This window comes from Scomber japonicus, chromosome 6, assembly GCF_027409825.1.
Source record: "Scomber japonicus isolate fScoJap1 chromosome 6, fScoJap1.pri, whole genome shotgun sequence".
Taxonomy (NCBI): Eukaryota; Metazoa; Chordata; class Actinopteri; order Scombriformes; family Scombridae; genus Scomber; species Scomber japonicus.
In genome coordinates, this window is record NC_070583.1 from 5,703,256 (window position 1) to 5,718,711 (window position 15,456).

The 15,456-nt window shown below is 38.1% G+C and overlaps 2 protein-coding genes across 3 annotated transcripts in view; both read left to right on the forward strand.

Moving 5' to 3' along the window:
- Positions 1-1,423, forward strand: part of ulk2 (unc-51 like autophagy activating kinase 2) — a 36,530-nt gene extending 35,107 nt beyond the window's left edge. For both annotated transcript variants that reach the window (XM_053320632.1, XM_053320631.1), the window contains exon 26: positions 275-1,423. In XM_053320632.1, coding sequence (XP_053176607.1) covers positions 275-339 — 65 coding nt within the window. In that variant the 3' untranslated portion in view covers positions 340-1,423. The remainder of the gene's footprint in view (positions 1-274) is intronic.
- A 4,019-nt stretch (positions 1,424-5,442) lies between these two features.
- On the forward strand, positions 5,443-14,157 carry LOC128360809 (aldehyde dehydrogenase family 3 member A2-like). The gene is made up of 11 exons (XM_053321319.1): positions 5,443-5,556; positions 6,368-6,529; positions 7,180-7,411; positions 7,677-7,762; positions 7,850-8,058; positions 8,196-8,313; positions 10,700-10,841; positions 11,153-11,319; positions 11,402-11,501; positions 11,590-11,828; positions 13,681-14,157. Exons 2-11 carry the CDS (start codon positions 6,368-6,370, stop codon positions 13,693-13,695), a joined length of 1,470 nt encoding a protein of 489 aa, XP_053177294.1. The 5' UTR covers positions 5,443-5,556; the 3' UTR covers positions 13,696-14,157.
- The last annotated feature ends 1,299 nt before the right edge of the window (positions 14,158-15,456 follow it).

Genomic DNA, 15,456 nt, shown 5'->3' on the forward strand with positions numbered 1-15,456 from the left:
GCTGTATGTCAAAATGCAAAATATGCCAATAAAATCATAACATCTAAAAGGAAAAATGTTGTTGAACCTGTCAGTAAATTGACAGCCTTGATGATGACATATGGACTGAATATTAATTTAGCATCAAGTTTATGATAGCTATTTAATTTGAATTTAGTTGATTGCATTTCAATAACATATTTAAACTCATTCAGGTGAGCTTTTTTTTTAGATGTGGAGTAAAGCAGATGACTTGTATTAACACTGTTTGATTTTGGGTTTTTTTCTCCTGCAGATAAGGCCAGTGTGGACCGCAGGATCTCAGCCCTCTGCTACTGCACTGTCACGCTGTATGAGTAGCAGCTCATGCACTCACACACAAACACATATATAACATGCACACACACAAAGAGAGGGACCACGTCCTAAGACTATTGACTACAGTCCTCACAATCCTGCTGTTCCCTCCTGTAGCAGTTCAAGCACTTTTTTTTTCAATTGATAGGTTTCATCTGTATTTATCATCAGTTAGTTTAACTTGCTGCATCACGGACTGAACTGTGACAAGCGACTGATGCGCAAATTTACAACCAAAGATGACAACGGATCCAGAAACAAAGGCTGAAACCGGATGCGAACATAAAACGTGCACTTTTAAGTGCTTTTTATATGCCGTGATGGTGGCAAACCATCAGATCAACACACATTCACACACACACACACACACACACATTATATATGTTCAGGATGTTTTTTTTTTACCGGAAGAAAAAATCGACAGGATGGACAGGACTATGACAATGAGAAAGCCTTGTGGGCTTCAAGAGACTTCAGCTCCCCATGAAGCGTGAAGCAGTGCATCTTTTTAAAATCCTGCATACTATGTGATATCGTTGGTTATTTACTCTGTGTTTAAGTTGTTATTGTTCTTATTTATTGGTTCAGAAGAACATGGATGTTTTTAATCTCCTGCCTGTCTTGAAAACCTCAAGTATTGGAGTAGAAGGAAATGGAAGAAATTAACAAAAGGCTTACGGCCGCTCACTGTAACAGATCCTACTTAGATGCTCCGAAACAAAATTGAAATCAAACACAGACTCCTGTTACACAAACTAAAATAACAGACAGCCACGAGAGCAAAGGAACCTGTAGATTTGTAATTGATTTGTTTTTTTTTCATGTGTTGTTAGCTCAAGCACTTTATTGTGGATTGAGAGGAGGAGACTGTGTGTGTGTGTGTGTGTGTGTGTGTGTGTGTGTGTGTGTGTGTGTGTGTGTGTGTGTGTGTGTGTGTGTGTGTGTGTGTGTGTGTGTGTGTGTGTGTGTGTGTGTGTGTGTGTGTGTGTACAAGTTCTGAAGGTAGAAATGTGAAGGCAGGGAAAGGCTCTCTAATCACTCCTGCTCCTGTGTGTGTGTGTGTGTGTGTGTGTGTGTGTGTGTGTGTGTGTGTACAAGTTCTGAAGGTAGAAATGTGAAGGCAGGGAAAGGCTCTCTAATCACTCCTGCTCCTGTGTGTGTGTGTGTGTGTGTGTGTGTGTGTGTGTGTGTGAGAGATCAACAAGTCTACAAGAGTGCATACATCTCCCATAAAGCAGAGGAACCAATCAGACAAGAGATGTGTTTTTTACTGTCATAGTTGAATTCATATGTTTGACAGAACCTCTTTTTCTACCTTACTGATTTTAAAGTCATATAGTTAAAGGAACATTCCCCACTTTTACACATGAAGATCAGTTTACTTGTCACGAGGAGCACTTACTGAGCCTGTGAAAACACATGCTGTGGCTCTCTGGATGAGCTCTCTAAAGTCTGAAATAATAACTGATGATGTCATCAGGGTTATTACCTCCCTGATGATGTCATCATGATTATATCAGACTGCACATTTTTTGTAACAGATAGCCTGTGTTATAAACTGGATGGGCAATTATCAGGCAGTATGGGGCTAATAGCTGGCTGTATTGAGTTGCATTATGGGAAGTGTAGTGATACTGCAGTGTTTGTTGGAGTTTGATCCATTTTAAGACCTGAAAGTCATGACATCAGCATCCCGTGGTTAATTTTTGACCATTATTTACTTAATCTGTCTTTGGCAAATTCTCCAGCTTTATGAAAGTGTTATACTAAATCAATGGAATATCCGTTACAACATTTTAATAATAATATATTACCATTGACAGGATGACTGATAATGTCAAAATAAAGAGCTGGGTAGCTTTGATTAGATCATTTAGCATTCATCTGCACTTTCCACGCAGAGTTCTGACAGAAGAATCTGACAGCTGCTTGTCACATGGTCCATATTCCTCTTAGTCATATTTTATGGGGATGTAATGCACCCGCAGTGACTTGTCCATCATGCCGCTCACAGTGAGGAAAAGGTTGAGGTGATTTTTGGGTGATGGTGTCTCACTCTGCTCACATTGTCACATAATCTGTAAAGCTCAGAACCCGAGAAACTGATCCACCGCAGCGGCGTCCGGCCTCGTTCTCCTGTCAACGCTGCAGCGCCGAGCAACCAATCAGGCGTCCGCTTTAACCATGATGGAGTAAAAATTGAAACTGAATGGTTATATTACTTGATGAGTAACCTTATAATAAGTTTGATTTTTACTAAAAAAATACTACAGCTTTTTATGTTTGTCAGTATCTGTAGCTCATTTTTAACAAAACTTGATGTTTGCAAACTTGTATATATTTGTATGTGGTGCATGTGATGATTCCTTTTCCCCTTTTTTTCGGGAGGGGAGCGAATGCGTGTGAGATCACAGTTTGAGTTTCGGGCGAGTGCCCTGCTTGTCAGTCAAAGAGCACAAATCTTTATATGTACATAGATGAATTTGATACATTTTCTTCATGTCTGCCAAGGGTTTGCTATAAGAAAAAAAAAACCTATTTTGGCACAACAGGGGTGTGCCAAAGAATAAAATAAAACTCAAGGCAGCTCCAAAACTTTCCAACGAACTCTTTGTACCTGGACTGTTCATCGTTGAGATCAAAACACACACATCTATTCAGTGGGTCTTACACAATATTTCTGAAATGAGCGTTACGTCTTATTTCAGACGTCTTCCTCATTTCTCAAACATTAGTGAGACTTGATTGGTCACACTCTGCACTGCCTCCACTTAGTCCCTCTGCCTCCCCTCAAGTTATCTGCTGTGCAGTGTATGTACTGTATGTATGTATGAGTGTATATACACACGTGCACTTGCCAGGTGTGCATTAAGGCCAGTAGTATACAGTTGATGATGGAAAAAGGTGGTGCCTTCTTCTTGCGAAAGCAGACATACGTAGGCCTACTCCTCTGTACAGGTGTGAATACATTTGTTTTTTTTCTCTTTGTGTAAAAATGTGTATAAATGCATTCACAGGCATCCGGTGGTCTCCGGGCCTGTTTCTCTGATGTACTGTTCTTTTTTTCTAGACATATCTGGGGTTTCAGTTTCCCTCGTCCTTGTCATGAGCACTCTGAACCACACAAAGCCTTTTACTGCACACAGAGTGTAGAGGGACAAATAAAGCTGATAGAATCCCACCTGAATCTTTGCTCTGTACCATTTTTTTTGGTCTGTGGACTGTAACTGAAGACAGACTGTTTTTTAAAGAAAGCATGGGTACCAAGTCTGCATTTTACCCTGTAGAACCTCTAGAATCTTGAATGTATGTACCCTGTTGTTTTATGCTCCTCTCCAGCTTGATCTGAATGCATTTTGAAGAACCCCTCTGTCAGTCATGACCTCTCTCTCTTTCTCTGTCTCTCTCTGTCTCTGTCTCTCTCTCTCTCTCTCTGAACTGACCCTGAAAATGCAACACTTTCCAAGCACCAGTTTTTCAAAGAGAAAAGTCAATGTTATACTCGTTTCTCTCACTGAGGGGTGTCTCTCTTTTTGTTCTTTATGGAACTCAAATACAGTCTTTGTTATTAAAAAAAGAGAATAAATGAAGATGTCTGGTTGTGTTTTTATTTTTTCCAAGCTCTGTTCTGCATCAGTGTCACAAGTGTGGAGAAGCCAGCCAAAAAGATCTGAACTGATAAAGTAAAATATATGACTATTAACTAAACAGTAGGTTAAATATCATTTTCTTGCTCTTCTTCACACGTCATTTAAAATCTTAGAGCAGTTAGTCTTCCTCAGAATGACTATAGACCTTTATAAATAAGGCTGATATTATTTCTAGTTTAACACACAGTGATTTAAGCTTTGAGCAGCACATCACAAAACTGGTCCAATCTTGTTTTTATCATCTTAGAAATATTTCAAAAATATTATCAATATTAAATTGTAATAATAATGAGACAATTTCATGCTATTATCTCATCATGTCTAGATCATTGCAATAGTCTTTTTACTTTGTCAAGGTTTAACACTCAAGTTGTCTTTATAGAATACATAAAGCATAATCACAATGCTACAATCAATCATTAGCTGTGATATTAGCAGGTATGTCTCAGAGAGCATTTGTCACACATTCTGGAAACCACTTACGATAGGTTGTGTGAGTGTAATGTTAACCAATCTGTCCACCCTTAAACCTCTCATAATACACACATTTCATGTTATATCATGTGTAAGGTGTCAGTGTAGCCCGGGTGAGATAAGATAAGAAACACAAACAAACCAAATGTTCACACAACTGCCAAATAAGGACTTTGAATACCAGGATATCTGCAGTGACTTGACCAACTGCAGATAATGACTTTCTACCAGGAAAGTTTGCGATACTTAAAGTCCCAATCCACTCAAAAATATGTTCTTTACTTTTCTTATCTTATTCCTTACAGTTAAATGTTTGGGCTCCATTGTCCAGAATGATGTATGTACAGAGTTTGACACTAGAAGGCTGTTTTCTGTGCTCTTTAAAAACTGGATTTTAAGGGGTGGGCCTACGAGCATCATACATGACATCACAAAGAGTGTGTAATCCAATCGTGGTCCAGTGTGCAACTTACACAAGTGTGATGTTACATTTTGAAGCCTCCAGTGCACAAACACTGAGAATGGACTTTACAGTGAAGTAAGAGGCATCCTGTGTCCAGTAGTTTAAACTTATGAGATGAAAAGTATTTGAAGGTTTTTACTGAGGGAGAGGGAGGGTTTTGATGCTGTAATTATACTTTATTATTTTTTTGTGTGGAAAAAATATATAAGACAAATTATTATTCAAGGTAGAGTATTTTATGTAGGCCTACATCTTAAAACTGGTCTGGATGGGATCTTTACTATTTTTTTTTTCTTGACCATTCATATTAACTATGAAGGTGTCAGAGTGTGCATGAACATATTTGATAATAGACAGTGATGGAGAAACTCCTGGAGATACTGCTGCCTTTGATCTGCAGCCTGAGGTTACATTGTTGTTATGTTGTGAAGGAGGGCGATCAGCTGTTTGTGTTCTGTAGCCGATTGGCGCTTTTTGTTGATTGACACGCCTATCGACCAATTGTCACTCCGTTGGGCTGCACGATTTTATCAGAGCAATTTAGAGATGTTTATATGGCTCTGGGCCTTATGACTGTGTAACTAGCAAGTGTTATCACTTAATTGAAGAGGACTGGAGGAGACACTGCTCAAGGTAAAGCGTTACTTCTTTAGCATAGCTGGTCTTCTCAGCTGATAGCGTAAATGTGTTACGTAGGCTACTTGCTACTGCTCGCTATGTAACAACGGGTTTGCAATGTTGTATCGCTGTTAGCAACCAAGCTACACTGAGTTCATTCGGACAACAGCTAGCTGTGTCCAAGTGTTAGCAACCAAGCGTGACTCCTACTATTCAGCACAGGAAGATAGTTTGTGTTTGTGTGAAGATAGCAGAAAGTGAGAGGTTAGCAGAGGGCTGTATAACCAGGAGAGCTGCTGTATGAGACTGAATGTTGCAACTTTATCTGCTTGTTTGTTTCTATGTTTTATTTTATTGTCTGTGGGGCTGAGGAAGTTTAATGGAAATATATGTGAGCTCCAATAGAATTAGAACAGATGTCCAGCATTTTAGAAATGAGCCTGACCGATATACAACAGATGTATATCAGTATGGTTTGTATGTTGTCAGATGTTCACAGATTTTTTAAAGTTGGGTAGTGCTTTATGTGTATTTGATCCTTTTTCCTTAATACAGGTATAATATATACAATCGTTATTGTTGTATTATTTATTTTTTATTTATAGTTATTTATTATTCATTTCAGTGCAATGATAACATTTTATACAATAAAGTTTATTGTTAAACTGTAAGATATCATGCCTCCATCACATATAAATATATGCGAGCAAGTTAACAACTCATTAATTGACTAACTTTTGGTAGAATTTAGTTGTTTTTTTAAAATCAACCATAAAGAGATTCAAAGTGTAAAATGACATTTTGTCATGTGTATTTTCTACTGAAGATGTCCCGAGAACAGATGGTGGTACAACGGGCCAGGAAGTCCTTCCAGACGGGTAAAACTAAACCTCTGGAGTACAGAATCCACCAGCTGAAGAGTCTGCTGCGCTTCATCTCAGAGAGACGCAGAGACATCGCAGACGCGGTCAAAAGAGACCTCGGCAAGGTGGGTTAGTCTAAAAACCTTCACAGGGTTCCAACAAGTCCCAGCAAGCTGAGAGCATGTTGGAATGTTGAGAGGTTTTAGCAGCTGGACTCATTCTCTGAGCAGTGTGAGGACATTTAACAGGAATATATAACTTAGTTTCAGCATTCACTTTCCCTCCATCATTTACAGTCTTATCTGAGCAGCATCAGTTAGTTTAAGACTCATTATAATAACTGTTATTAACACACCAGGAAGGGAACAGTTGAACATTGGATTAAAATAACTCTGGGGATTTTGCAGCTCAGGAGACACAACGCAATATTGTCCTACTCTGCGGTGTTTGTAGGTGGTTCAGTTGCTTTCTAATGTTGCTTATCTAGTTTACTTCTGTTGTTTACACAGCACTCTCATAATTAAATATTGTCATGTTGCTCTGGGCCTTTAAAGAGAAATGCATGTTTTTATAACAAACACAGCCAACAGTCAGTCAGTGCAAGATAAAGGTTGAGCTGTACAAGTACAAACACTGTTTCACTATGAAGTGCTTTTATTTTTAGTATAGTTTATAGCTGTATGAAACCGCAACATACAGCAAATGACTATGAAGACTATAAACACTGAACTGAATTATGCTTCATTATGCTCATTATCTCTCCATGTGCTTTCAGAGTGAACATGGGACAGAGCTGTTTGAGACTCTTGGACTGGAGGGAGAGATCAAGCTGGCTATAGAGAATCTGTCAGAGTGGGCGGCTCCTCGGCCCGTAGAGAAGAACCTGCTCACCATAGCCGATGAAGTTTACGTCCAGCCGGAGCCTCTGGGAGTGGTGCTCATCATCGGAGCCTGGAACTACCCCTGGGCTGTCACCCTGCAGCCGCTGGTCGGAGCTATTGCTGCTGGTACCAGATATACCATATTCATCTGTAGATAGGTGTACTATGTGTGACACAGGTTATTCATCACCTTACAGGCATTCACAGGCATTTTTAAATAATAATACAGAAAGACTTATCATCATGTTAAAGGAGTAGTTTGAAAAGTGGGAAAATAGGGTCCAGGTTGAAAAAATACAGATTTCCCTTTAAAAAAGGAAAGAAATGGATGAAGCAACTGCTGTCACACTTCTAATCTGATCTAATCTGTATCTTCTCTTTCATCTTTCAGGTAATGCAGGAATAATAAAGCCGTCTGAAGTCAGCTCTCACTCAGCTAAGGTCATGGAGCAACTTCTCCCTCTGTATTTAGACAAAGTAAGCCTTCTTCTTTGTTAGTTTTGATGTGTAAACTCTATTATCCAGACATGTGAGTGTGAATTGCTGGGTCTACTTCCTTCCTAGGATCTGTACCCTGTGGTGACAGGTGGAGTGTCAGAGACTCAGGAGCTGCTCAAGCAGAGGTTTGACCACATATTCTACACAGGAAGTAGCATAGTGGGTAAACTGGTGATGGAGGCCGCTGCTCAACACCTCACCCCGGTAACGCTGGAGCTGGGAGGGAAGAGCCCCTGCTACATTGACAAGAACTGTGACATCAGTGTCGCGTGCCGGTAAATGACCACCACACACATTTCAAATCGTCAATAGTTTGCTTGGAGGACATTTGGGGATTCAAGGGAATTCATATAACATAAAAGTTTATCTACAAAACATCAGGGTGTACTTCATATCTTCTTTTCCAATGCAGCCGTATCACGTGGGGGAAGTTTGTTAACTGCGGTCAGACATGCATCGCTCCAGACTATATTCTGTGTGAATCATCCATCCAGAGCCAAGTAGTGGAGGAGATCAAGAAGAGCATTAAGGTTGGTTTAAAAAAAACATTTTGAATACATATGCCAGTTATTTTCATGCTGGGAATCTAAGAAAATATGTTGATTTAGTTGAATTTAATGGAAGTGATCCTTTAATCTTTGATGTATCTTCCTTTGTAAGTTTTATGGGACAAAATCCTATCAGATGCAGCTGTGTGGTCTAATATGCATCTTTTAGTTTGGGGTCACTATGGCAGTACAGTGTGTGTGATGTTTGTGTTGTCTCTCTCTAAATATGGTCTTATTTAACCATTGGTTTGAAAAGAAGATGCATTTTTTCTCTGCAGTGGTAAAGCAGGTACAACACAATATTACTACTACAGTACTACTGTATATAACTTTTTTTTTATTTTATTTTTTTAACTTTGATTGTTTTTGGCAATACTTCTACAAACACATATATGTACACACAACAAACACAACAGATATCTACTATAATGTGAAATGCTGGATATCATTGAAAATCCAACTGGTATGTTTCCTAGATATGACGCTGAAAGTGAGATCAGATAGTTGATCTGATTGCCGTTATTAGTTATTATATCTACCTAGTATGAAGTAATATTAGGGCACTCCTAGAATATTTGAAAGTGGCCTGCAGACATATTACCAACCACACCCTCTCCAGCATTGTCCGTGTTCTGGACTGTTGGTCTGGAAGCGTTTAATGTTTGGAGTCAGACATACCTTAAAATGAGTTTCCAGGTGAATTCCCTCCACAGGACTGAACTAGAGGTGGTAAATAGTTAACTTATCGTGTATATATAACAGTTTTTATACAATGTCCAGATATACACCAATTTTAATTTTCTTTTACATATTTTCCATGTGAATAATATAATTATCACATGTAATCAATATCACCACTAACTGTTACACATTTAATAAAACAATATGTTATTAAATATACCTGTGCACAAGATTCTCTATCTGCACAGTGAAGCTTTTTTTAATTGAATTCATATTAAATAATGAATTCTTACTCATTTTTGTATTGAAAAATGTGGACTATGATGAGTGAGAAATATCCACTAACTAATATCCATAGTTAAGCAATATTTATTTAACATACAACACTTTTAGATATTCAAAGTAACAGACTGCTGCATGTGAAACAAGCTGCAGTGTGTCAGCACTGTGGAGACTGCTCTACACATTCAAGGATACTACATAGATACTGCTGCTAAACACAACCTGAGCAGTGTGGTTGTTGACGAGTTCCAGCAGCTGCTCCAACTGTAGTTTATAATGAACAATCTGACATCCATCACACCTGCCTGTACTGAGCTCAGCCACACCACATCTCTCCATCTCTCACATATTCATCTCATACACTACACACTACTACATCTGCCACTCCACTATTTTCCACTGTATTTACACTTAGCATTGTTGGGCTTGTATTGTGTTGTCTGAAGTAGGGCCCAACTGATGCTGGATTTTTGGGGCCAGTGTTGATATTAATAATCAATATCAATGTAATTTTATATATAAACAATATATACATAAATATACAAGTTCTGCATTGATCCCTTAAATGTAGTTACACTTGTGACAAAGATATGTAATGAAGGCATGACATTTTACAGTTTAACAATAAACTTAATTTTATAAAATTACATCAATGCACTGAAACAATAAACTATACTGGAAATGGAATCATTATAAATAACTATAACTAACATATAACAAAAAAACATGTACATATGTATTTAACTTGAATTAAGAAAAAGGATCAAATATACATTGAATGCAGCCTATATAATTTATTCCATATACAACCTATATGCTAATATGGATATATCTGTGGTAGACCAATATCAGCCAATAATATCGGCTGATCGATATATTGATCAGGCTCTAGACCAAAGCTATAAGTGTGCCTGTACGACTGAAAAAACATCAGGCAGGTGTGGAACATGAAGACAAAATATCTAACCTAAACTAAGTCGTTTACAGTGTCATAATGTCTGCTTGGGTTACTTTGTGATTCATTACAGAGTCCTAATAGCAACTGTTACTTGGCACATAACCATTGTTTTTGTTCACTTCGTCATCAGCTTAGAGAGTCTGCCATGCTTTCTCTCTGTAAATTGTCTTGGGCTAAAGGTTCTGAATACAGCTGCATATAAACAACATTCATAAAGAGACCCAGTGACAGCAGTGAACACAGTAACATAATAGGGTTGACATGGTTTCTCAGTATTTGATTGCATGTTGCACATATGCTTAATTTAACATGGACATGTTAAGGCATAAGGTAAAGGAAAAACATTTCAATAAGATTACCATAAATAAGCTACATAAAACATTCAAGTAAAACCTAGAACATGAGTAATAATAAATAATAATCCATTTTTAATGTCATGTTTTGCAGGAGTTTTACACAGATAATCCAAAGAGCTTTGAGGACTACGGACGCATCATCAACCAGCGGCACTATAAGAGGGTCATGGCTCTCATGGAGGGGAGCACCGTCGCTGTGGGTGGAGACAGTGATGAATCTCAGTGCTACATCGGTATGTGGTGCCAGTCATGAACCATCATTTAAAATCAGTTGAATTCACAGTAGAATAGGACTTCATTTTATCTGCATGGAGCCTCTTTTGGTATGATGTCAAACACTCACTACCTGTAGATTTGAATGGTGGTTCTTCATTGTTATAAAAGACTCCAATGCTGAATCATGATACTATGAAGTGTCGATCATATCTTTATCCCCAACATTCATGGAAAACACTGATATTGTTTTACTTGCCAACTTACTCTCCTACTGTATATAAAACAGTGTTGGCCTGTCCTCTCACTGTCCTTCTTCTTCCTGTTGCAGCTCCCACTGTGTTGAAAGATGTGACGAGTGAATCCAAAGTGATGAAGGAGGAGATCTTCGGGCCTCTGCTGCCCATCATCACAGTGAGCGGCGTAGAAGAAGCCATTCAGTTTATTAACGAGAGAGAGAAGCCACTGGTCGTGTACGTCTTCTCACATGACAACAAGGTAAAACCTTCAGATGTGTTCACTTCACGTCAGTCAAGTTTTTAACGTGTTTTTAATGCTATGATATATGTCTGATGACCAGCTGATCAAAAGAGTGATAGCCGAGACGTCCAGTGGAGCTCTGCTGGCTAATGACTGTCTGGTCCACTTCACTGTCAGCGCTCTGCCCTTCGGAGGAGTTGGTGAGTGATTTAATGTTCAATTCACCTGCAGCTACACTATTTATCCTCCTTACTGACACACACTTATTCCCCCCCACCCGTTCCTCAGGAAACAGCGGTATGGGCTGCTACCACGGCCGGCACAGCTTCGACCAGCTCAGCCACCTGCGCAGCTGTCTGATCAAGCAGCTGAAGATGGAAGGAGTGAACAGCATGCGTTACCCGCCTCACACCGCCAAGAAGCTGGGCTGGGCTCGATTCTTGCTGCTCAAGCAGGTCAACGTGGGCAGATTGCGCCGCGTGGCACTGCTAGCCATGCTGACTGGGTTGGCTGCTTTTATTGTGCAGGTAAATATCAGAAAAGATGGTGATTATGTCTAAATAAGGATACAAGGTTTAGTGTTGTGACTTTGTGTATAATTTCCCTGAAGTTTCCAGAAAAAACTAAACAATAACAGTGACATTAGAGACAAAGTTCAGGTCAGGTCAGGTCATTCCCCCCTCTCTCTCTCCCTGTTTCCTGTCCGCCTCTATGCTATCCACTATCAAATAAATGCAAAAATGCCCAGAGACAGAAATTTAAACCCAAAGAAATATTTATTGATTATTTATTTACCATTGGACATTAGATTCTTCTTTTTTTTTTAATTGTTTGCTGTGTTTGCTTTGTCTTTCAAAATAGCTCACAAGTACATAGTATAGTTACATTGTTCTAGTATATGTTTTCAGTCATTTCCTAAAATTCTTAGACAGCTGGAGTTTAACAAACACAGATAAAAAGTAAATATTTCCACTAGTGCACTACTGAGAATTGTTTTTCATACTTCTGACAGCAATTGAGATCATGTCTATGTCTGACAATAAGAATAATATACAATATCACAAGACTTTAGATGACTCATCAGAGAGTGATCAGATGTGTTGTTGTCTGCTGGACCTGCTGCAACATGCACTATGTGGTGAAACTAGTTCTATTAGTTGGACTTAAGGCTGCTAATATATTAATCTCGTATCAGCAGAAGTTGTGCAAAAAAAAGGCTTAATCAGGTGTTATATGATACAGCTGACATCACTGATTAAAATCATCACACCATGAACATCTCCTGTTCAAACTTCAGCCTATCAGTGCTGAGCTTAATGGAACGATCATTCTCTTTAAGTTGACATAGGAAGAACCACAGTAGCAAATGATTATCATCTGCTTTATTGTCACATCCAGGAAACACTTTGAAAAGAAGCTTAGAGCTATGAAATAAGTAGGAATACCAAACACAAAACTGACAAATAAATGAATGAGACTAACATATGTATTCTAAAGAGAAAACAGTTTCAGCACCATTTATTGGAGTTATTTTGAATGTAATTGCAGTAGGTCTCAGGCAGAGGGAGCAATAGATGTAAAAGTTATCTCACCTACTTTAGTGTGGAATTATTCATATACTAGAGGGCATACCTGCTCACATGATTCAAGTGAATTGATTGTCATGAATGAATAAAATGACATGTCACTAATGAGTACTAATGATCCTCAACACACAGCAGCAAAATGGTATCTGTTATAACTTGACACACCTTGTTGTCCTTTTGTCTCCACCGAGGTCTTAACTGACTGTCTTTATTTAAAACGAATCGATATGATGTCATCACTGATCACATGACAGTTGTAGCATTTCATTTACAGTAGGCTTTACATGACAAGTTTTTTTATGTGAAAATTGAAAGAAGTGTAAGAGAGTTGCATGTTTTTAACAGTGGGAGAATTGTATGATGACTGTTTACAGCATTTTAAAATGACAAATACATTTTCCCAAGATGACCAAATATGAGCACCCACCACACACACTAACACACTAACACACACACATACACACACCACATACCCACAGTCCTACAAGCTTGTCCCCTCACACAACAATGGCTTTGTCTCCAGCAGACAATGTGTGGTGTTGTCCAGGAAATCTAACCACATAATGCCCCCTCATCTACCCTCCCTTTTAATTACCCAGCATGCTTCACTCCCCTCTGTTAAATGGCCTCCTTTGTTGTGGTCAACCCCACCACTTGTGTTGACATACACACTTGCTGTGCTCCCGTGACCCGCTAAATGTATGTGTGTATTTCAAACAGGGGGCCTGTTCAAAATGCAGGTTTACATCTGTGTCTTTAACTTGTTTATGTTGATGTCTCGTGTTTCTCACAGAGGTTCCTGCGATGAAGCTGGTGCAGACTCTGGGACAGCCACATGGACTCCTGCCCTGTTGTTATCCTGGTCCTGTAACATATTAATCCATATAAATTCAATTCCATATGATATCAAATTATGTTACTAATTTATATCTTTTAAAAATCAGGGTTTCTCATCCCCTCTCTGTTACACTTTAAGCTGCTATAGATTTTTTTTTAAATTGTTTTACATCAGTTTTATAGAAGTATAGCCTGTAATATTTGTATTTAACCTAATAGAGATTTAACATTCACATTTAAAAATTATGATAACATCCATAATAATGATTTTACTACACGGCAAAAGCTGTAAAAACTTTTTAAACAACAATTTAAACCGATCAACAGAATATCATGTCTGCTTTTAGTGGGGCAGTTCTTATCTCTGATTTACATTGCAGTATGGTTTATGATCACATTGCCCTGCACACTTTCTGCAATAAAACCTCAACAAAAAATGCATTATGATGGTTGTTTAATGGTGATTGGAACTGATTTATGAGTTTGAAAAGGTGAATATTATGATAGTGGCATATTATAAACAAGAGCTGAAGGTTATTGTAATTTATGATATGGCCGCTAGGACTGATATAGGCTACTGAGATAGGATATATTGACCTGTATGGCTGAGTAGGTAAAAACTTAACCCAAAGCTATTAAAGGAGAAACACAAGTGAGCTACAGTTTATTTTCAAAAAGCTGCTAAGGCTCTGTGATTCAGCTGAAACGCACTACTTAGAGTGTGAGAGTATATGTGTGTGTGTGTGTGTGAGAGAGAGAGAGAGAGAGAGAGAGAGAGAGTGTGTGTGTGTGTGTGTGTGTGTGTGTCAGGGGTGGGGGTCTGATGTTATCAAGGGTCGCAGTGTCTCGGGTGGGCTGTGTGAGAGCAGCTCCTGGTTACAGTGAGCGTGCCTCCCCGGTAAACTGATCCTAGATCAGCCGCACAGATGAACAGTGAGCCTGCAGCGCGTCAGTCACATGAACCGCTCTCACTTCACATCACTGCTGGACTACTGAGCTCTTTTTTTATTTGATAGAGAATCCACTGCATGCATATTTGACCCAAGTCTAGGTAAGTGTCATTTTTCTTATTTTAACTATGTATGTTACTATGTATAATATTAAAAAGTCTGAATCGACTACACAAATATTGACAAGTTTAGATATAACCACGTTTAGATCTGACACAACAATAAGACTCAAATAAAATAAAATAGAGATATTTATATATATATATATATAAATATATATATATATATATATATATATATATATATATATATATATATATATATATATATTATTTATATATTTATTCATGAATGTGACTTTGTTATGGATAACATAACTCAAATACAAGCTTATGATTGTTGATGGACATCCAGTGTGAGCAGCATGTTCTTTTACTTCAGCATCAATACAAATACTGTTCAGTAAAAGTCATGTTATAAAAATGTTACCTAAGATAAAGTATGCAAGTATTATGAAATCAGTACATTAAAAAGGCCTTTGTTATTCTCTTAAACATTATTACTGAATTATTAAATCAGTTGCATTATCTCTAAATGCTACTTAGAAATGCATTCATACACATTACTAGTATTTCCTATTCATTTTTAACCTTTGTTTTGCCTTTATCTACTGTTGGGTAGTTCAATCTATAATGATGTTTAATATTTAATATGCTTATATAATATGCTTTAAAGAAACTAATAGCTAGCTAGTTGAAGCATGAATTGAAAAACATACTCAA

Coding starts and splice junctions, on each gene's coding strand:
- LOC128360809 (XM_053321319.1), top strand. CDS start 6,368: ATGTCCCGAGAACAGATGGTGGTACAACGGGCCAGGAAGTCCTTCCAG. Junction 7,763..7,849: donor TCCCTCTGTATTTAGACAAA/GTAAGCCTTCTT, acceptor CTTCCTTCCTAG/GATCTGTACCCTGTGGTGAC. Junction 8,314..10,699: donor AGATCAAGAAGAGCATTAAG/GTTGGTTTAAAA, acceptor CATGTTTTGCAG/GAGTTTTACACAGATAATCC.